This window comes from Crocuta crocuta, unplaced genomic scaffold (assembly GCF_008692635.1).
Source record: "Crocuta crocuta isolate KB4526 unplaced genomic scaffold, BGI_CrCroc_1.0 scaffold396, whole genome shotgun sequence".
NCBI lineage: Eukaryota > Metazoa > Chordata > Mammalia > Carnivora > Hyaenidae > Crocuta > Crocuta crocuta.
This window is the reverse complement of record NW_027533259.1, coordinates 2,752,328-2,776,054: the sequence shown is the minus strand read 5'-3', so window position 1 is coordinate 2,776,054 and position 23,727 is coordinate 2,752,328. Positions and strand designations below refer to the sequence as shown.

Below are 23,727 nucleotides of genomic sequence, written 5' to 3'. Positions count from 1 at the left end.
AACCAGGACTCATGTTTACCCAAAGCAGGGCTTGTGCTCACCTGAAGTGAGGCTCAAACTCACCCAAAATGGGACTCACCAACTGTGAAATTATGATCTGAGACAAAGTCAGAAGCTTCAGGACTGAGCCACCCAGGCACTCTAAAAGTACTATTTCTAACCAAGAGCTAGTTGTTTGAAAAGATAAAATGGATAAACCTTTCGTTAGACTCATCAAGAAAAAAAAGAGAGAGGACTCAAATAAATAAAATCAGAAATGAAAGGGGAGAAATAACAATGGACAGCACAGAAATACAAAGACTGTAAGAGAATACTATGTTTGTTATATGCCAACAAATTGGACAATCTGGAAGAAATCAATAAATTCTTAGAAACATACAATCTTCCAAAACTGAATCAGGAAGAAAGACAAACTTTGAATAGATTGATTACTAGTAACAAAATTGAATAGTAATCAAAAACAGGAAACAAACAAAAGTTTCCCCAGATGGCTTTACAGGTGAATTATAGCAAATATTTAAAGAAGAATCAATACCTATTCTCCTTAAACTATTCCAAAAATAAAAGAGGCAGGAAAGCTTCCAAATTTATTTTACAAGGCCATTCAGAAAAAGAAAACTACACTCAATGTGGCGCTTGAACTCAAAACCCTGAGATCAAGAGTTGTATGCTCCATTGACTGAACCAGCCAGGAAGAACATAGGTGCAGAAATCCTCAACAAAATATTAGCAAACTCAATTCAGGAATATACTAAAAGAATCATTCAACACGATCAAGTGGGATTTATTCTAGAAATGTAAGGATAGTTCAATATTTGCAAATCAATGTGATACATAACATCAATGAGAGAAAGGATAAAACCATATGATCATCTCAACAGTTGCAGAAAAACCATTTGACGAAATTAAACATCCATTCATGATAAAAACTCTCAACAAAGTGGGTTTAGAGGGAACATACCTCAACATAATAAAGGGCATATGTGAAAAACTCACAGCTAACATCATACTTAATGGTGAAAAACTGAGAGCTTTTCCTCTAAGATCAGGAACAAGATAAGCATGTCCTCTCTCACTGTTTACTCAACACAGTATTGGAGGTTCTAGCTGTAGCAATCAGACAAGAACAAAAAATAAAAGGCATTCAAATTGGGAAGGAAAAGTAAAGCTCTCACTCTTTGCAGTTGACATGATACTATACATAGAAAACCCTAAAGACTCCACTGAAAAACTATTGGAACTGATAAATGAATTCAATAAAGTTGCAGGGTATAAATTTAATATGCAGAAATACGTTGCTTTCTATACACTAATAGTAAAAGTGGCAGAAAAAGAAATACTAATAGTAAAATATCAGAAAGAGAAATGAGGGAGACAATTCCATTTACAATTGTACCAACAAAAAACAGTACCTAGGAATAAATTTAATCAGGAGGTGAAAATCCTATACTCTAAAAACTATAAGACATTAATGAGAAACTGAAGATAAAGTAAATGAATGGAAAGATATACCATGCTTATGCGCCAGAAGAATTAACATTGTTAAAAATGTCCATACTACTCAAAGCATAGATTCAATTCAATCTGTATCAAAATACCAATAGCATTTTTTTTTCACAGAACTAGAACAGAAAAATCCTAAAATTTGAAAGGAACTACAAAACACCCCAAGACCAAAGCAGACTTGAGAAAGAAGCACAAAGCTGGAGGTATCACAACTCCAGAGTTAAAAATACACTACAAAGCTGTAGCAATCAGAACAGTACGGTACTAGCAAAAAAACAGACACACAGATCAATGGAATGGGAGAGACAGCTCAGAAATAAACCCACACTTAATATGGTCAATTAATCTATGACAAAGGAGGCAAGAATACACAATGGGGAAAAGGTAGTCTTTCCAACAAATGGTGCTGGGAAAACTGGACAGCTACATGCAAAAGAATGAAACCAGACCACTTTCTTATACCATATACAAAAGTAAATTCCAAATGGATGAAAGGCCTAAATGTGAGGCTGAACTCTTAAGAGGAAACATAGGCAGTAATCTCTTGGACACCAGCCTTAAGAACAAATTAATGGACATGTCTCCTCAGGCAAGGGAAAAAGTAAAAATAAATTATTGAGACTACACTAAAATAAAAAGCTTTTGCACAATGAGGGAAATCATCAACAAAACAAAAAGGCAATGTAGTAAATATGAGAAGATATTTGCAAATGATATATCTGATAAGGGGTTAATACCCAAGATATATAAAGAACTTACATAACTCAAAACAAAAAGAAATCTGATTAAAAAATGGGCAGAGGACCTGAACAAACATGTTTCCAAAGAAGACATACAGATGGCCAACAGACACATGAAATGATGCTCAAATTCACTAATCATCAGGGAAATATAGATCAAACCATAATAAGACAGATACCATGTAACACAAGTCAGAATAGCCAGTACCAAAAAGATAAGAAATAGCAAGTGTTGGTGAGGATGTAGGGGAAAAGAAACCCTTGTGCACAGTTGCTGGGAATGTAAATTGGTACAGCCACTATGGAAAACAACATGGAGGTTCCCCCCAAAAATTAAAAATAGGAATATCAAATGATTCACTAATTCCACTGCTAAGTAATGACCAAAGAAAATGGAAACATTAGCTCCAAAGATATATGTACCCCTATGTTTATTGTAGCATTATTTATGATAGCTAAGATATGGAAACAACCCAAGTGTCCATAAACAGATGAATGGATAAAGATATGGGGTATATACACAATGGGATATTAATTACTCATCCATAAAAAATAATAAGATCTTACCATTTGTGACAACATGGATGCATGTAGGGGTATTATGCTAAGTGAAGTAAGTCAGACAGAGAAAGATAATAACCATATGAGTTCATGTATTTGTGAAATCTAAAAAACCAAACAAATGAACAAATAGAAATAGACTCATAAATACAGAGAACAAACTGGTGATTGCCAGAGGGGTGGAAAGAATGGATGAAATAGGTGAAAATATTGTAATAATACTTTAAGGTGATAGATAATGAGTACTCTAATTGTGGTGAGCACAGCGTAATGTATAGAATGTCAAATCACTTATGTTGTACACTTGACACTAATATAACATTTCATGTCAATTATACTTCAATATTAAAAATTTAAAAAGTTAAACAAAAGAACAAGCTCTTAACCTTTGAGAAATTTTTCTCAAAGACCTAAAAGTTTTTGTACAGAAATGACCAGGCCCATTTTCTTCCTTCCTTCCTCCCTTCCTCCCTTCCTCCTTTCCTTCCTTCCTCTCTTCCTCCCTCCCTCCTTCCTTTCTTCCTATCTATCTATCTATCTAATTTTAATATTTCTGGATTATGCTACTGTTCTCCAGGTTTTCTACCTGCCAAGGTGGCAGTTTTGGTAAGACTGAAAGTCAAATGCCTCTTCAAGAGAAAAAGGCATTCTGTGCCAATCAGAGTTATCTGCAATTAGAATGATATCCATGGCTAAGTAGTAAAACAAACAAACAAAAGTACTATTTCTATTTACTTAATTTATATAACACCATATTAATCATAAATCTAGGAAAGATAGTTTGACCAAAAGTAAAGCAACATTTGGAGAATTAATGGAAAGAAACTCAAAGTATCACTGGTTCAAAACATTTTCACTGATATTCTAACTTCCTGATGCTACTAGTGAATTTTTATTTATAATTAAAAATAGCAATTTTTAATTACTTAATATTCATTCTTACGGTTTTTCCACTTCCATATGAATTAAAGCTTTCCATATTATATGCAATTAAATGTTTGAGTCATTAATAATGCATAAGTGCCATAAAACCTTGGTGATTTAAATTTAAGTCCTAATCATCTACCTAATCAACATGTCCTTTTTTAGTGCTGATACTGGGGAAGGTGAGCTAAAAATTTCAGGCCATACACTCACGAATAAGACAACCCTGGCTACAGAGAGCAAATAAGAAGCATATTCCAATAATAGGAAATCATAAAAGATACAACTAAAATGCTGTGGTGCTTCATACGTAGGAGAGATTATATTTGATTAAGTGGATTAGAAAACAATTCATCAGAAGTGGAAGATCTGAATTATTCCAACAACAAGAAAGAAATGATGACATGATAGAAGTGCTATCACTATAAAGGCAATCATTTTACTACATATGTACATATATAATACATACATACATGCATATGGTATATATATATGCTATACATGCCAGTATATACATATATTGATTTGATGTATGTATATATGTATTTGATATTTGTATGTATGTATAGTATATGTATCAAATCAACATGTTGTACAACTTAAATTTACACAAAGTTATACGTCAAATATACTTCAATTAAAGATAAAAACAGAAAAGAATTCATCAGGTAGCATGCATGTGAGCCACCTCTGGAGAATGGGAAGACTCTGAGAGGTGGAGACAGGAGGATCACATTTAGGTGAAAAGAGTATGAGCAAAGACACAGAGGTGGAAAGGTATTGTGGTAGGTCTACAGCAGAGCCTGTAGTATGTTTTGGTCCAAGTGTAGAGTGTATGGAATACTGGGAGAGAAGGTGAGAGAGATCAGTTGAGCTAGGGCTTCTGACCTTAATTTGGCAGACTCAGTTTGGGAGTCATTATAGGTTTAAGAGCAATGGAATGATGTGCCCAGAGCTGGGCTCTGTAAAGATCAATCTGACTGTGCTGTTGAAGACAGGTGGGAGTAGAGAGAAATAAGAGATGGAAAGACTTAAGTGCACTATTGATCTAATTAGGGCCAGAATGCAGGTGGTAACAGTACAAATGGAGAAGATGGGATAGGTGCCTTGAACACTAGAAATGAGAATCAAAAGGCTTTAGTAACTGATTAGGTGTGAAAAGTGAAAGGTAAAAAAATATCAAAGACTTCTTTAACCTTTAAAGCTGATGAGTAAGTCAAAAGTAGTGCCATCAACAGAAATAGGAGAATCTGAAAGAGGAGCTGGGAGGGAGAGGGAAGATAAGAAGTTCACTGTTAGACGTGTTGAGCTGGGATGCCAGTAAAATGTAGAAATGTACACAGAAATGTGAAGACTCTGAACTAACTGTTGATGAGCCAGTCAAGGTGGGATATGCAGATCTGGGAGCTGGTCTTAAAGATATATACCAGAAGCCAAAGGATGCATGAAATTCTCAGTGGTGAGAATATCTAAGAGTGAAGACAGCCAGGAAGTGCTATAAAATGCTCACATCTAGAGGGCTGAAGGAAGAAGAGCCAAAAAGGGATCAGAAGTAGGTGCCAAGGAGGTAAGAGGAGAACTGGCAGAGAACCCAGAGCCACCGGGACAGAGCATGGCAGCAGCTGGAGAGAGCAAGGACCGCAGTGTCCGGTGGTACAGAGAGGGAGGGAGAGAGAAGAAATGGGTGAAGCTGTGGAATGCAGTTTAGCAAGTCTATGGTGACTTACAAAAATGCAGTTTTAGTAGTGATACTTTAAGTATTACATTTCTGGGGACAAATTTTTTTCTTTTTTGAAATAAATTGATCTGGTTAGAGAAGAAAATGTTCATCTCTTCAGCTCTAGGTTGACAGAGGCAGCAAAAAAGGAGGCTCCAATCAGCTCAATCAAACATGATGACTTTGATAGGGGCCCAATGTGGGCCTGCTAGAGGGAAAGCCTTCACTCTTAAAGTATGTGGCTTGGAATTATGGGTGGTATAACACTGGATATGACCTTGAGCATCCTTCATGCCACTAAGGGAGGGATAGTCCTAAGGAAGTGGTAGCATTTGGGGAGACTGCCTCACCCTTCAGTCTCTGAAGGAAAGTTCAACATAAAACTGAGGAACACAGTGAATATATCTATGTTGCCTCTTTTTGCAACAGATCTGAACTTTTAAATATTGTAAAGCTGAAACTCTATACTCATTAAACAATAACTCCCCATTTCCCTCTCCTACCAGCTGTGAATACATTTTTATTTTTGCTAGAAAGGATTCTTACTATTAACCATGACTGGAGGGCATCTTTTTAAATAAGGACATCTTTTTATAACATTTAAATACATGTTTTAAACAAAAAAAACAATGTTTGTCTTTAAAATGATCTAATAACAAAGTGTATTTCTGTAATACCTGTTTTAAAAAAATATTTTATTTATTTTTGAGAGAGAGAGAGAGAGAGAGCAAGTGCACGTGAGTAGGGGATGGGCAGAAAGAGGGAGATAGAGGATCTGAAGCAGGCTCTGTGCTGACAGCAGAGAGCCTGATGTGGGGCTCGAACCCACGAACCATGAGATTATGACTTGAGCCAAAGTCAGATGCTTAACCAACTGAGCCACCCAGCTGCCCCTGTAATACCCTTTACAAAAAATTTTTTAAAAATCTGTTTTATAATGAGAAAGATATTAATTGATATTGCTTTACCTTTCTCTCTGATTATCTATTAATTACCTCCCCTGACTTCTCTTCTACCCTTCTTTATGAGTAAAACATGCAATGTAAAAGATTTGAGAGTCCTTTTTAAATCTAAGGATTTGGGGCATTCCAACTGGGCTAGGGTACATGTTTGTGTTTGGAAGTCAAAGACAAAAAGAAAATAGAAAGACATGATGAAAAAGGATAGATAAGGAAGCAAAGTGGCTTGATATATGAAATCAGTGTAGAGTAAGAACGAAAAGAGGTACAGAAACTGTGGGGAGAATGCAGAGAGGGAGAAAGAGAGAGAGAGAGAGGGAAAGAGAGAGAGAGAAATAGGCAGAGGCACCTATATGAGCTTTTCATTCCTAAACTCTGGGAAACAACTCAAGATTCCATACATGAAATATTATACAGTTACATTTCTTGCTAGGTCCCAATATACAAATTGATTTTATCGATGCTCAAATAATCCTTTCTGATAAAGGCCTTTGCTAAAGATCACTTATTTTACTCATAAGATAGAGTCTCTTTTAATGAATGCAATCATTTCCTTGTAATTGTTCAAGTAAGCATTCTTCCCGCCCTCCATTCCCAAATGTAACACCATATTCTGTTTTGAAAAGCCACTTCCCCTTACTTTAAACTGCATCATATATCCTGGCTGTATAATGAGCTCTCTGGAGGAGAGAGCATTGTGAGTTTTGTCCTTCTTTTTATTTGGCCAGTAGAGGTGGAAGGATGGGTTGCCACAGAATCCTGCTGTCCGTACTGCATTAGGGTAAAAACTCCAGTTTTCTTCATGGGAAGTGCCTTCTGTTAAGGTAAATTGGAAGCAAAATGGCATGTTATTCTCTTGAATTGATTGGTTTACTGTCAAGTTACTGAAATTTCGCTTATCCTTTAAGATTGATTTTTATTTAATTGCTATAATGTATAAATCCAAGATGATTAATCAAATTTAGAAAATATTAAATACTAGCATGACTACCCAACTTAAAAAAATGTAATTGGTGGGGGAGAGGCGAAGGGAGTGATGGGCATGGAGGAGGGTACTTGTTGACATGAGCACTGGGTGTTATATGGAAACCAACTTGACAATAAACTATGAAAGAAAAAAATATAATTGGTGGTCTTGTTGACTTGCATCATTAAAAAATTTTTGGTACACTTTTAAAACAAGGCAATGTGCATCTCTGTGGTACAGAAATTCCTAAAGAAGCTAGAATTATTTTGGATATTGAAATTTCATATTATATTCAGAGCTAGATATTTGTCTTTAACAGAATTTATTAAATTATCAGTTGACATTTCAACAAACACTTAATCTTGAAGATTCATAAACCACTGGATAAAATACTAGCTAACATTTGTTGGGCAGGGAATATGTGCTAAGTACTCCTCTGAATGCTTTTAATGGAGTCACTTATCTAAAGACACAGGCAGACAAAAGGCTCACAAAAAAGACTTTCGAAGGTCTGGTTTCTTACCGTCATCAAATGTGTCGACCAGTTGACTGGGATTGATTTCTGCTCCGCCAATCAGAATGTTGTCTAGCGCCCACTGCGCACGCTCCACTCCTGAGACTACAAGTCCATTGCTGATCACAAAAGGCTGCCACCAGCGAAGTCGAGTTGTGTTGGTGAGGGCATCCTCGGGAAGAAGTATGTAGTCATGTCTAACAGAAATGTATTTCTGGTAATCCATCTCGTGGAGCAAAGTCCAAGTAATTCCTACAGTAACAAATACACCAATGTAGTAACATATCTGGGAAAACCTCCACAAAGCAACAGCATATTGCAGCTACTGTAAGCTTCCCAGAGAAATCTTCAACCAGGAAATGAGAATTGATTTCACTGACTTTAATATAAGTGTTCATCACTGTTTCCAAATGAGGCTGTGTTCAGGGGAAGGGTATTTAGAAATATTTGGCCAAAAAGAAAAATACTTAAGTAAAAATTATGTATTTTCTGCTCTTAAAATTTTGTTGTACATTGCTATGTGCATTTTTCATAAACAATGAGATACATCATGTTTTGCATGTTTCTGGTCAGGGACACCTAGTAATTTAAAATTTTAACTTAGCTACTTTAATTCCAGGCAATTTTTATTTTGTTGGATTGATAAGAAGTTTTCCTCTTATCAACTGGTAAGATTATAGGTGGGATGTTTAAATTACTTAAGGAAACACCTTTGAATATGCTAAAATACTTTAAGGCCATCTATTTCTCTGCTAGTTATGAAAATGATACCTATCTGCTAAAACTGATTTTCTAAGGACCTCATGTTATTTTTGATCTGGTTTCAGCTATTTCAAAATAATGAAACAGAATTTTATTAAAATATCCTCTGACAGCCTCATGAATTCAGATTGTCATCTTTCATGGTAAAGTTTCTTATAGATTAATTATATGCTTGTTCACACTGAAGCTTTTAAAAATGCCTTAAAATGTTTTTAAACATGATCTTACTTCGAAAACCATATACAACTTATTTCTTAATTGTATCATTTATAATCAAGCTTCAGTTATGTTTAACTTTCTTTATTCATAAAGTTTGGAGCTTATTTTCAAATTTTATGATTTTTTATCTATTTTTATTTTTTAATTTTAAGTGTGATTCCTCTCTTATCTCTTTATGGGCAGGTTTTGTGTAACACAGAAGTCACATATTTGGAATTGTAATGTGACTAAGAGCTGTAGCTTTCTCTTTGTGACTTTCACTATTTTCACTGCAAAGTCGGCAAAGCTTTGCAGAAACCGTTCAGAGGGGACTGGATGTAACTTGGGAATCTGCCCTGAGGTGTGGCTTTCACCCCAGAAACGTGCCTCCATCGGTGGAGTAGTCCAACAGCACACCTTCCTTCCGGCAGACCGGCCGATGACAGGAGGTCATGTTGTTCTCACTACCGATGCGCCCCCAGTACTGCAGGAATCTGAATGCAAGCACATATTATCCATCAGAATGGTTAATCAGAACAAATAGTCTCCTCAGGTCCTGGGTAACAACTTCTTCCATACTTCTGTTCCTTATTTTGGGGCCAATTTGCTATGCTGTTATAAAAATAACAAAAAATGACTTACTTGGCCCCTCTGAGATCCAAATCTTGAGTAATAGCTTGTCTCACAGTGGAGCCCCCAAAATAGAGTGCAGTGTCCTCGGCAAGAATGCCACACTCAGTACAAGTACTTCCACCTTCTAAGGACATCCATAAGTCAGGCTTGATTTCCTCACTGTCAAAGCGTTCCTTCAGGAAAGTCTGGAAAAAACGTAAGAGGGATGTGGTTACAAATAACAATTTTGGACAATAACTATGGAATAGTTTAGACAATATAATCTCATCTTGGATTTTAAAAAATGCTCTGGTTTCTAATGCTTTTCTGAAGCATTTGGAAAAAAACACCAAGATATGTCTATAACATTCTTTTCCATCATACTTAAAGTGCTTAAATCTTAAAATAAAACAATTGTAAGTTGACTATAATAACACTCCTATTTGTGAAGTTACTAAAGCATATACTCTCCAAATATGTATATTTATTTATATTGCATATAAAAGTACAATTCTAATTAGATATGAAACACGTACAAAAAATGAAAATTTAAAGGAATACTATAAAATAAAGCACATGTTCTAGCATTTTTTTTCCCCTAACATTTTTTTTTCTTTAAGTAGGCTTCATGCCCAGCACAGAGCCCAGTGTGGGGCTTGAACTCAAGACCCTGAGATCAAGACCTGAGCTGAGATCAAGAGTCAGATACTTAACTGACTGAGCCACCCAGGTGCCCCTCCCTAACATTTTTCAATGGATTGTCTTGTTTTCCTCCAGGAGTATGTGTCCCACACTTTGGAGACCGCTTTAAAGCAATCAGGACCCTTTAGCTTCCAGGACAACATGAACTTGGAATGTCTATATGGTTAAGCAGGGGCATTTGAAACCAAAACTTTTTGTGTGAGGTCAAAAGAAAATTAATCTTGGAAGTCAATTTTTACATGTTTATCAGAGTCAAGATTCAGGATGATGATGAGAAGTATTCAAAATCTAGATTTTGAATTCCGCCCCGCCCCCGCCACCGGTCTCCAGTTTATCCTTCTAAGAATGACCAATAACCAGGAAAAATCTATTTTTCTTTTTAATTTATTAATTTTTAAAAATTTACAGCCAAGTTAGGTAACACATAGTGCAATAATGTTTTCAGGAATAGAATCCAGTGGTTCATCACCTGTATACATATAACATTCAGTGCTCATCAGAAGTGCCCTCCTTAGTGCCCCTTGCTCATTAGCCCATCCCCCCATCCCAAATCCCTCCAGCAACCCTCCATTTGTTCTCTGTATTTAAGGGTCTCTTATAGGGGCGCCCGGGTGGCTCAGTTGGTTAAGCTTCCAACTTTGGCCCAGGTCATGATCTCACGGTTTGTGGGTTCGAGCCCCACGTCGGGCTCTGTGCTGTCAGCTCAGAGCCTGGAGCCTGCTTCAGATTCTGTGTCCCGTCTCTCTCTGCCCCTCCCCTGCTCATGCTGTCTCTCTCCCTCAGAAATAAATAAAACATTAAAAAAAAAAGAGTTTCTTATGGTTTGTCCTGATACCCCCACCCCCATTTTTATGTTATTTTTGCTTCCCTTCCCTTATGTTCATCTGTTTTAAATTCCACATATGAGTGAAGTTATGATATTTGTAGGAATAGTCTATTTTTCAAAAAGAGTAGATAAATAAAATATTAGGGTTTATTATGGCTATTTTTATGCAAAATTATTTCATCCCCTCACATCATGAAAAATCTTGATTTTTCTATTAATTTTGTCCATAGTATAGTTTTGCACTGGGTTGAGGCACAATTCTTTTGTATTTGGTTTTTTACATGAAAGAAATATATCATGGAAACAATTTATTACAGTTGCAATAGCAGTAACTGTATACAGAAAAACTACTTTTTCATTTCTTTAGAGGAGTTGTCTAGTTGGTATCTTACTGTGTGGTTTAAATGATTTAAATGGGCACTCTTTTCTTCAGACTCACAACATAATCATCTCTACAGTCAAAGATAGATAGTGACATGTCAGTCCTATCTTACCTCAGATGTCAGCAAATAAATGCAATTTTAAAAATGGAGGTTTACATGTAAGAACACAAGAGTTAAAAGACATGCACTGTTAACCATGTAAACTCTCATTAGAAAGCTTTGATCAGAGTTCATAATACAGACTTATTATTTTGTAGTATAGACCTATTAATTTCTTATCCAACCGAGGAATACTAATGAAATTTGAATGCTCATGAAAGAAACTAGACTTTTTAAAACTTAATTCACTACATATGCCTAGGTTCTTCATGTTATAATCTAATTTGTTGACCAACAGTTTCAGATACATGTGAGTATTATTCCAATGTTATTTTTTAATTTATTAATCCCAAAGTTGTTGGTGGATTATAGAAAAAATGATAGAACAGGTTTTATTTACATTTTTTTTGTCATTTCCATGTTTGATTTTAGTCAGTTGTCTTTTTTGGTTTAGTCACTTTTCTGTTATTGTGATGATGAATGCACTGTATTTGTTCAAAGAAATATAACACATATCTGGCAACTGTGTTGGACAACTGTATTTATGTTGCATATTAAATAATAATGTAACTGTGAAACTTTACAGAATGGCCTCTCTATTCTTTTTTTTTTTAATTTTTTTAATGTTTTATTTATTTCTAGGAAAGAGAGAGAAAGAGACAGCGTGAGCAGGGGAGGGTCAGAGAGAGAGGGAGTGACAGACTCTGAAACAGGCTCCAGGCTCTGAGCTGGCAGTCAGCACAGAGCCCGACGCGGGGCTCGAACCCACGAACCGTGAGATCATGACCTAAGCGAAAGTTGGACGCCTAACCGACTAAGCCACCCAGGCGCCCCATGGCCTCTCTATTCTTAATACACAGCCACATTGTAGCAGTCAGCAAGTCGGAAAACAGTTTTCTGAACAAAAATTCAGGTAATGAGAATACTGTAATAATGCTGTATGGTGACATAATGGTGACCACGCTTATTGTGAGTCATGTCAGAACTGTTCAATCACTAGGTTGCATGCTTGCAACTAAAATAACACTGTGTGTCAATTACGGTTCAATAAAAAAATTTAGCCACTGTTTAGTCATTTTTGAAAATTTGTTTCTTTTTGATCACAGAACTATATTATTTCATTCATAACATCAGTATCTTCCTTCAAACAGTACATCTACTGAAAAAGTGAAGTAAAAAAGATTAAATGTGAGTTTCAAATTAAGAGTCTGCTTAAAAAAAGCAGAGTATTTGTGTTCTTTAATCAGTACAGTCTGGTTTATTTTATTTATTTAAAATTTTTTTTAATGTTTTATTTATTTTTGAGAGAGAGAGACAGAGACAGTGTGAGCAGGGGAGGGTCAGAGAGAGAGGGAGACACAGAATCTGAAGCAGGCTCCAGGCTCTGAGCTGGCAGTCAGCACAGAGCCTGATGTGGGGCTCAAACCCACAAACCATGAGATCATGACCTGAGCCGAAGTCAGACGCTTAACCGACTGAGCCACCCAGGCACCCCTGGTTTATTTTATAAATTGAGCAAATTGTACTAGAACTTGATATTCCTATATATAAGAAGCCTGAGAGATATATTTTAGGCCAGCCAAAGGATTCATAGATCTTTATTATAACTCTCAAAGACCACTGTTATAACTTACTAGACTCACACTTACAATGGCTTTTAAGGCACAACCTGCAGTGTGAGTCAGTGCTTCCGTCCAGGGCGTTAACATTACCTTCAGAGTGTGAGTCAAGTAGCAGTTGGGTCCAGAGTATCCTGGATCACAGATGCACTGTTCCTTTAAGCAATCTCCGTGGCCCCTGCAGTTGTCCAAGCATCCAGGGCCCAGGTAGAAATTATCGATTGCCCACTGCACATCTGAGTACTTCTGATAGAACCTCAATCTTACTGGACTATTGACAACACAGAAGCAAAGGAGTGAGAACAAAAGTTAACTTTATTCAGGTCCATTCTCCTATGTATACATTCAGTACAGAAGAGGGAAAAAAAACCATTTAAGACACTCTGGCAGGATGAAAAGGATTAATAAAAAATGTCTTCTAATCACCATTATCTATTTCTAGTAATGGAACCTTAAAGCTAGTCTCCTTTAAGCTTTATACTATGTGAGCAAACTTGTACAACAAAATGAAAATGCAGTGGAATCTCTATTTCAAGTGATAGGAATATTTTAAAACACAAATCTGTAACTATCATAAATGAGGTTGCTTATGAAACTGGAGTCCAGTGGTTGTGTCCCAATTTAGACCCATTAATTGCATTCTGAAATTGTACAGAAGGTGAGTAAAACCTTTCACAGAGACTTGTCAGCATACACACAGCCCTCAGGTGATCAGGAAACAGCAACTTCTGAGTCCCCAAAAGTAATCGATATTTTCAGAACAACTGTGTTAACTAGAAAACAATTTTGAAACAGTTACATGAAAGGGCAATTTCTCCAAGATTTTGATTTCATCATTGCTCTTCTCTGTCTTCTGGGGGAAAATACGAGCCTCACAATTAACCTTGTATCAAAATCTGCTGCACTATTTTGGTGTAAAAAGTTCAAAGCACAGGAGGAAACTTTGTGGGGTGGTGTAAATGTTCTGCATCTTGTTTTAAGGGGTGCTTCCACAGGTTACACATTGGTAAGAACTCACTGTGCTGAACAATTAAGATGTGTGCATCTTCCTGAATGTAAGTTTTACATCGCTTTAATTTTTTTTTAATGTTTTTTTTTTAAAATTTATTTCTAGGAGAGACAGAGAGAGAGACAGCGCGAGCAGGGGAGGGTCAGAGAGAGAGGGAGACACAGAATCTGAAGCAGGCTCCAGGCTCTGAGCTGGCAGTCAGCACAGAGCCTGACACGGGGCTCGAACCCATGAACCGCAAGATCATGACCTAAGCGAAAGTCGGACGCTTAACCGACTAAGCCACCCAGGCGCCCCTTTACATCGATATTAGAGAGAGAGAGAGAGAGAGAGAGAGAGACAGAGAGACAGAGAGACAGAGAGACAGAGAGATGAAGGGGTATAATGAGGCAATGATAACATAGGTCTCCCCAGGACCCATTTTGCCCTTGGTGAGTCATAGGAGTAAGAGAACTCCCCTAGCTATTGACCGAGTCAGGAATGGGCATTCTTGAGCTAATTTGTGCAATGGGATGCAAGAAGGTAGTTGCTCTGGCTCTGAAAGAAAAGCAACTGTTTTATAAGAAGGTTTGTCACTTAGCCAGTCTCCACGATTCATGCGGTGGAGGTACTCTACTGTGATTTCCTTCAATGTATCTTTTCCCCTAATTTTATAGTCAAAGGAAAAGCTTTTAGAATTGCTTAAATTAATTTATCTACAGACTTTTCAGGGAATAGCTTAATCATCTTGGCTCACCACTGCTCCAGGCTAATTACTTTTCACTGCAGGTGCAGAATGTAACAGAAAAATGAAATCTATAAACCACGCTTGTACAAACAGCATGAAGAATTAGGTTTTGTACTAATAGCATGACCACTTAAGATTTGCTTGTGTCTTCATCTATAGATTGACAAGGCAGTAATATGGAAAGCACGGGATGCATGGTGGACCACCGTCTACAAGATCCATAGGTAGCATATACCTTTTCATCTGGCTCCAAGGCTATTGCTATTGCTCTGTCCCCATGTTCAGAGATTAAGGTATGGAAAATGGAAGGGCCTGCCAAGGCCTTTCTTGAGAAGCCTGAGGATTAAAACTTGACATCTTCTCAAGTCGGCTCATCATGGAGGTCATCAGTTAGAGAACATTTAGAGTTAGGGGGTAAGAGAGTATTTTACCCACAGTTGCACATAATTTCAGGCTCCACAAGTGTCCCTAATGCATTTCTGGATGCTTGGAATCAGGCGTTATTTGAATTTTCTACTTACTTCCCCACTAAGCTTTCAGGAAGTGGGTAGGTGATCCTTTTCCACCCTTTGGTTGGAAAGAATACAGATGGCTGGGAAACACTGCCAGAGCATTTGGGGTCTGCAGGTAAGCACTGAGGGACCAGATAATTCCAGCTGACACCAAAGTCGGTAGAATACTGCACATGAATTTGATTCTGGGCAACTTTTTCAGACACTTTACATCCAACAGAGATCTAATAAACAGAAAAGAAAGATTGGAAAAACATTAAAACCAGATTACATGCTTCTGCTCTAAGGACTTGGCAGCAAGAAAGTTGCTGATCACTTGATAGGTGCCACACCGCATCTCCCCTTTATTTTCAGGTTCATTATGTATTCTGCTGATGGACAGGGTAGTTGATGTGGTTGCCCAAGGTGACAAATTATAGAAAGTGCCAAATATATTGTGCAGGGAGTTTGGAGAGAAGCTGAAAGCCATGCTCTGCCATGGTTGGCTGGTTGCCTTGGAAGGCCTGGGCCCACTCTTACAAATTGTTGTTTGTTGTGCTAATGGTCTGGCACTTCTATTTGGCAGAATGCTCGACCAAGAAGGATTGCTAATAGCTTTTCCAAGTTTACTATTTTGTTGTACAATTTATGACTCTCCATAAATCACTTTCAACTATAAGTAAGATGCAATGAAGTGATAACAGAAGGTACTTTTAATAAGGCACAGCACCTTTTGTTGCCCTAGATAGGCACACTGTGACATTTGTCACTAATACAGTGGGAGTGAGGTAGACAATATATTGGATGATATAAAATAAACTGGTTGACATAACATCTTGGCCAAAATTGATGTTGGCATTAATGCTAATCATGCCTTTGTTTTCTAGAATTTTCTTTCTCTAGAAACATTATAATAGCTCTGTAGAAACAACAACGAAAAAGGCAGTTATAACCATAACAGCTTTAATCTTCTCTTAAAGGAAGAAGTTGGTTAAGTCATAATTATTTAAAATAAGATAATTGAACTCAGTGTCCTACATTTTTATTATTACTATTTTTCCCTATCAGTATTTAACCCTGGGCAGAAACACATTTACTCTTATAAAAGTTTTACATTGGCATAGTTCAGAAGTAAAATCATTTTAACCACTTTTAACAATAAGTTATATATAGTTGAGATGTATATTGCCTAAAAATTACATCTTATTTTTCAAAGCGTATATCAAGTCAATGAAATGTTGTATGATCTTTGTCTCAAATTTTTTTATTTTTATATTGCTAGTGTATAGTTATTTGTGGAATCGAGACCATAACATTTTCACCTTGAATTGCATGATCCAGCCTTCAGTGGGAGTCAGATCATGGGTCACTGCATACACTTCTCTTCCATCATGGCTGCCACAAATCATGACGCCATCAGGGGAATCACAGAATCTTTCTACTGTGCAATCATCATGGAACAGCCAATGTTCATTCACTTAACAAAATAAAAATTTTATGACAAATTTATGACCAAATTACTTGAAGCAAATTTATACTTTACGCAAGATCTTGTATTATTTTCAGTAGAAATCTCTCTTACATTACATAGAATCCACAGGCATAACACTAATGTAAGCATGTCATTTTAGGAACATGGATCCTAGGAGATTGAGATATACCTACTGTCCAATACTGGTAAGTCTACATCTAGAAAAAAAATATTGTATGTGTTATAAATGAAAAGCGAAGGAAAATGTATATCAATTCTTTTTAAAAGTTCATTTATTTATTTCTTAGTAATTTCTACATCCAACATGGGCCTTGAATTTATGGCCCCAAGATCAACAGTCACATGCTTTCTGACTCAGTCATCCAGGTGCCCTTACGCTGATTCTTTTCTGACAGACATTTAACTTTTAGGCAGGATCTGAAGAAGGACAAAGAATCTCTAGTAATATGTCAGGGAAGAGAGCTAGCTACTTCTAATCAAATTCTGGCAGTGTCATCTCGGTAATTAAAAAAGTCCAATAGTCAAATTTATAGAACCAAAAGTTAGAACAGTGGTTAGTAGGAGCTGAGGAGAAGGAGAAATGGAGAGATGTCAGTCAAAGGGTATGAAGTTTCAGGAATACAAGGCAAAGAAGTTCCAAAGATCTACCGTGCAACAGAGGGCCTATAGTTACCAATACCGTATGGTATACTTAAAAACTTGCTAAGTTGGTTAAAAAAAGAGGAGAGGTGATTTGAAAGTTAATGTTAGAAGGTGATTGATAAATTTATGGCCTTGATTGTGGTGATGGTTTCATGGGTGTATCCTTATCTCCAAACTCATCAAATTGTACACATTAAAATCAACAGCTTTTTGTGTATCAATTAGACCTCAATGAAGTGACTAAAAACAAGCTTATAAGAGTCTAAGAAAAACTTAGGCAACAAGACAATGGCTTGATTAGCGTGGAGTACATCCTACTGTCTCTCCCTCTCTTTCTCAATCTCACACACACACACACACATACACACACACACACACACACACACATCATCCACAATGTCCTTTCTTTTCTGGAAGGGGTATGTTTAAAAAAAGTTTATTAATTTATTTTTGAGTCAGAGAGAGCACAAGAAGGGTAGACAGAGAAGGAGAGAGAGAATCCCAAGCAGGCTCTGCACAGTCAGTGTGGAGCCAGATGCAGGCTCGAACCCACCGCTGTGAGATCATGACTTGAGTCAAAACCAAGAGTTGGATGCCCAACTGACTGAGCCACCTGGGTGCCCCTGGAAGAGGTATTTTTAACACTATGATTTTATTCCAGAAAGTTTAAGAATGGAACATATTCAAAAGTTGCATTTAATTCATGATACACTTTGATTTTATAGGTCCAGCTTTTCTCTGAAAGTTTCCTGGTTAGTTCCAGCATTTACACTGGAGATGAATGGGTACAATTACAGGCTTGGGGCCACTGTGCAAGTCACAGAGCTGTGGCTGCAGAGGAGTCAGAGGAGAGGCCACACAAATTGGAATTCAGCCTTCACCTATGCTGTGTCCCTTTGAGTTCGTCTCGGCATTAACATATATCTACAGAACAAGCATTTTATGTCTGGTATTCAAATGGCTACCACAATGCCAGGACCTCTGAATTTTCATTCCCAATTCATGGGATTTTGGAGCTACATTTAATCTTGCATCTAATACTCCAGAGTCAAAGTGCCAAGAAATTTGAGTTCCAGTTTATTTTGGGGAACATAGTTTATTTTATGCTAGAACTCTGCAATCCTGATGAAAGTAGGTTTTTACATTAATTAACTACCTCATCAATCTCTCCTGAAATATCAGAAGCTACTTTGGAATTAGATATTAGAGTCTTTGGAAAATTATTTTTGCAATTCTTCAATTGTACATGACCAATCAGGCCTAAAGTGAAAATTGGTATTTTAGGTACTTGAAAAAAATAAGATGTTATTTGCTTTTATTTATACAGAAGCAGTGCTTAAATTATTTTCTGACCATAAACTCACTTGTGTAAATTATTACACAGGGAAAAAATGAATAATTTAGAAAGGTTCTGAACCAGATCTCTGTAAGTAAATCTTCTCAATAACCTTCTTCAGAGAATTATTTTCACTGTTCAGATAATACTTGCAGTGTTGGTATGAGCTGTATAATTTAACATCACTAGTTAACCTGAAGATACCATGTTTTATGTAGTATTACCAAGGATGTGGCATGACAAAGCTACAAACTTGATAGAAGTCACCATTTTTTAAAAAGATGACCAGAATAGGGCACCTGGGGGGCTCAGTCATTAAGTGTCTGATTTTGGTTCAGGTCATAATCACAAGGTTTGTGAGTTTGAGTCCCACATGGGGTGAACTGAGACCCGCTTGGGGTAAGCAGGAGCCCCACTTCAGGTGAACTCTCCCTCTGTCTCTGCCCCTAGTGAGATTCTCTCTGTTTCTCTGTCTGTTGCTCACTTGAGCCCTCTCTCTCTCAAAACATAAAAAAATACAAAAGATGACCAGAATAGTTTCATGAAATGAAAAGAAAACAAGACATTAGAAATGAGCATAGCATGGAGAGATCTTTTCTAGGTCACCAGGATCACTGCTCTACTACTATTGAGAATAAACAGAAACAAGCAAGACGTGAGACACTCTCTAAAACATGAAATGCCATCACACGCGCATCTAACACATAGCAAAACAAGACACTTGTCTTTGGATATTAAAATAAATGACCAGGAAATGTTGGCTTTCTACTCAAAGGAGAAAACAGGAAACAAAGAAAGAAATAATTTCTTAAAAAAAGTTACCATTACTGGATGCTATTCATTAAAACACATGGCAGACCAGCAAGTTTGAGGGAAACAAAAGGGTGAAACCATTTTCATTGTTTCTATATCATTTGAGAATCTGTAAGAGCTCCACATTCTACTTTTTTGCAAAGACACAATTCAAGCTACGTTTCTGCTGGATTTGTATTTAACATTAGTGACAAATGTACCTGCAGTTTTATCCTCCATAAACATGTCAAAAGCAATTCTCCCGACGGGCCCGGCGTCTGCGGGGGAGCGCTCATGCTGGGGCACAGGGGCACTGCTGAAGGTGTCCAGCATGACCGTCCTCTGGTCGGCAGAGCCAGAGATGAGGACGTTGTCGATGGCCCAGTCATTCTGATCCAGGCCGTCGTGTCTTGGCTGCCACCAGCGGAAGCGAGTGGCAATCTCCTTAGCATCAGGAGGGAGAAGGATATTCACGAACCTGTACGAAAATGATGGCAGAGGGGGGAAGGGGGGGACAAACTTGTCAAAAGTCTCAAGCGAGTAAAAGATTTACAAGAGGAAAGACATTACAAGTCATGTGGTGGTGAGGGGAAGACATGAGATAAAATTTAAAAATTTAATTCAAATAGTTGATTTAAAAGTTTATTTTCATTTTTTTAATGTCTGCTTATTTTTGAGAGAGAATGAGAGACAAAGAGAGAAAGAGAGTGAGATATTGGGGGTTGGGGGTGCAGAGAGAGAGGGAGATAGAATCCCAAGCAGGCTCTAGGCTGAGAGTTGTCAGCACAGAGCCCAATGCGGGGCTCCAACCTATGAATGGTGAGATCACAGTCTGAGCCAAAGTTGTATGCGTAACCAACTGAGGCACCCAGGAACCCCAAATTTATTTTATTTTTAAAAAATTTTAAAAATGTAATTTTTATAAACTATGATAAAATGGTTTGAGTTTATGAAGGCTTAGGAGTCCCTAAATTGGGGAAACAGAAGGTGAACAAATTCAAGGATTCTGGAACTACCTACTTATTCTAACTGTCCCTGGGCAGGCCTTAAAGGCCCTTTAGAATTTTCTGCTTGGGGCCTGGAGCCTAGGGGCTTCTCTGGATCTGTAACCCTAGAGATATGCATGTTAGTAGAAATAAGCCAATACTAACTTTTTTTTTTTTCCGCCTGTCTCCTAGAGGTTGGTTTCATCTATTTCCTTCCCCTGGCATCTTGATTTCATTCTACTCTCATGAGTATCAGCAATTTGCTTAGAATTCAGACACTGGATTATAGCAGGACATTTGGGCTCTCAGCTTGAGGATACCAGGTTGTATGTAATATGTGGTTTGACACTGACTTTGTCTTTATGTTTTACTGAAAACGTTATACTAAGAAATGCTGAGTAGGAACCATGGGGTAACAAGCCCAGCATACTGTCCCCAACTCAGTCACTAAGAAAGTACATGGACAAATATGACTCCATGCTCCAAGATGAACCATAACCAACTAGACATGAAGTCTAAAATATCTCTTGATCATAATTATGCACTTAAAGCCCAAGAATATATCAAACCCCTTTGAGCTTATACTCACAACGACAAAGTCTACCGGGGAAAATAATTTCCTGAGGCTTACTTTTCTCTGCATAAATTCCCATCTTTCTATTCATAATCTACTTCCCTTTATATTTAAGGGCTGCCTCTTAGTGTTAGTGTTCCAAGATAGGCCAATAAGCCCAAATCCATCCCGTGAAGAACCCTTGAGTTGAGGACTTTCACAGTGGCCCCTTTAGTTTTTGTCTTTCACACTGAAGGGGGTTTAGTGTTTTAATTATATTTATACAGGATCTCCTTGTTGATTTTATTTTCCTTCCTCTTTTCTCTTTTATGTCTTTCTTGAGAGATTGGGACCAGAATAGTAGGCAATATTACAGATGGGAATCCAGCATGTTCCATTCAATCCTAGGGTCCTTTTGGTTGGATTTTTAGTACTTGACTTTAAATACTTTTTTGACTATGTCCATCATTTTGCATACCCTGTGGGATAAGATGGCTTAATGGATCTTGGTCTTAGGGAAGGAAAATGTAGACTGTGAATCCTAGATCTTTGCATGTATAGTTACTGGCAGCTTGGAGACCATTCGTGCTCAAGCAGATTATCTTTTCCAAAGTTCATTTCCTCATGCATCTTACTTTCAAAGATCATCTGCAGCTATCCTTGCCCTCTTTTTATGTATCCTCACCTTGTATGATCTTTCTATAATTTACCTGCTTTGATTTGGTATCTTTAACATTTTAAAGTGTATTAAATAATATCAGAAATCTGTTCCTGGAGGAACATACAATCATACTTATTTACCCAGAGCCATGATCTTTACCTTTTTTTTTCCTTTCCTATTTCTAATGTAGTTTCCTTTCTCTGATAAATCCTTGACCACATTTTAAAAACCCTTGGAGTGGAAATTTGTCTAGGCTGTTGAAAGTTTAAATAAATTATGACCACTGTTACTACTTTGGTCAATTTATTTCTCCTTCAGAGAACTAAAGTAGATCAGACAGTTATGCTTTAACTTAGCTTCATTCTCTCTGCATATTATGCTAAATGTTCAGGAACTCATACCTGAGAGTCTTTATGAATTTCTCCAAAAAGACTAAGGAAATAGTTTATTTGGCTTATCTTATCTCCTAACTAATAGATGAGAACTTTTTCTGTGCTATTACCCTGTGTTTCTCTTAGCTTCTATTTTAACTCCTTTACTGCTGTCCAATTTTAATGTAAGTGCAGGATTTAAAACTTTTGCTTGTGGCTGGCATTTCCTCAATTGCCATTTCCCCCTTATTCCTTCATAACTGGAGCCCATCTTTACAGTGAGGTGAATAGTTGTCCAGAAAAAGACAATATAGCCAGACTCCTTGCATCTGGATGTGTTTCGGTGACTAAGTTCTGGCTACTGGAATGTGAATGGAAGTATGGGCAACTGTTAGGAAGTGTCCTTAAAGAGAGACAGCACGCCATTCTTGCCAATCCTCCTTCCTGCTGGGGGGAAGGTGGAGGGGCCGGGGTCGCCATTTTGGACCACAAGATGGAGGTCATGTGTTGAGTGTGGCAAAAACATAAAGTAGAAGGAACCTGGGTCTCTGGTGCGTGTGGAACCACTGTAGTGGCCCTCAGCTATTTTCTTCCAGATCCAATTTATATGAGAGAGAGAGAGGGGGGCAAAAAAAACCCCTTTAAGTTACCTGGAGTTTTTTGTCATTCACAGCCCAACCTATTGTTAATGGATACATTGAATTTAAATGTATCTTTAAGTTACCTGGAGTTTTTTGTCATTCACAGCCCAACCTATTGTTAATGGATACATTGAATTTAAATGTATCTTTAAGTTACCCGGAGTTTTTTGTCATTCACAACCTAACCTATTGTTAATGGATACATTGAATTTAAATGTATCTTTAAGTTACCCGGAGTTTTTTGTCATTCACAACCTAACCTATTGTTAATGGATACATTGAATTTAAATGATCATTTATAAGATTCTTTAATTGTTTTAATTTTACCTAATTTTTAGCCTATACCTGGTTTGCCATACACTGAGATTATCTATGTTTTGTCTTCCTTTTTTGGTGCTTTTAATTATTCTATGTTTCTGGGTTGGGTTGTATTCATTTCTCCTTTCCCTTTTCCTCCCTCAACCTCCACTCTGCCGTCTCCTCTCCTCCAACCTTCTTTTTCTCTCTCTTCTCCTCTTTCAACCTTAATAGACATGCTCTTTTACTTTTAAAAACCCTTTTGACTTTTTTCATTGGTTACATCAATTGCTTTTTGCCTTTCCAGAATATATATCTTTTAAATGACTCCTACATTGTGTTTATTAAACATATTGTGAAGGTTTTATTTTATTTCTTTATTATTATTATTATTATTTAATGTTTATAGTTTTGAGAGAGAGAGGGAGAGAGATAGAGAGAGAAAAAAAGAGCATGAATATGGGAGGATCAGAGAGAGAGGGAGACACAGAATCTGAGCTGTCAGCACAGAGCCTCACACGGTGCTTGAACTCATGAGCCATTAGATCATAACCTGAACTAAAGTCAGACACTTAACTAACCAAGCCACCTAGGTGCCCCCAAAACTAGTTGTTCTTAAAATAAAAACCCGAACAGCTCT

At 37.2% G+C, this 23,727-nt stretch overlaps 1 protein-coding gene across 2 annotated transcripts in view; it reads right to left on the bottom strand.

Annotated features, from left to right (window-relative positions):
• Positions 1 to 23,727, bottom strand: part of RELN (reelin) — a 527,959-nt gene that overhangs the window by 21,280 nt on the left and 482,952 nt on the right. For both annotated transcript variants that reach the window (XM_077746923.1, XM_077746922.1), the window contains exons 50-57: positions 19,800 to 20,056; positions 16,639 to 16,793; positions 15,347 to 15,561; positions 13,183 to 13,360; positions 9,491 to 9,666; positions 9,236 to 9,342; positions 7,898 to 8,140; positions 7,048 to 7,223 (exon numbers count right to left, since the gene is read on the bottom strand). In XM_077746923.1, coding sequence (XP_077603049.1) covers positions 7,048 to 7,223; positions 7,898 to 8,140; positions 9,236 to 9,342; positions 9,491 to 9,666; positions 13,183 to 13,360; positions 15,347 to 15,561; positions 16,639 to 16,793; positions 19,800 to 20,056 — 1,507 coding nt within the window. The remainder of the gene's footprint in view (positions 1 to 7,047; positions 7,224 to 7,897; positions 8,141 to 9,235; positions 9,343 to 9,490; positions 9,667 to 13,182; positions 13,361 to 15,346; positions 15,562 to 16,638; positions 16,794 to 19,799; positions 20,057 to 23,727) is intronic.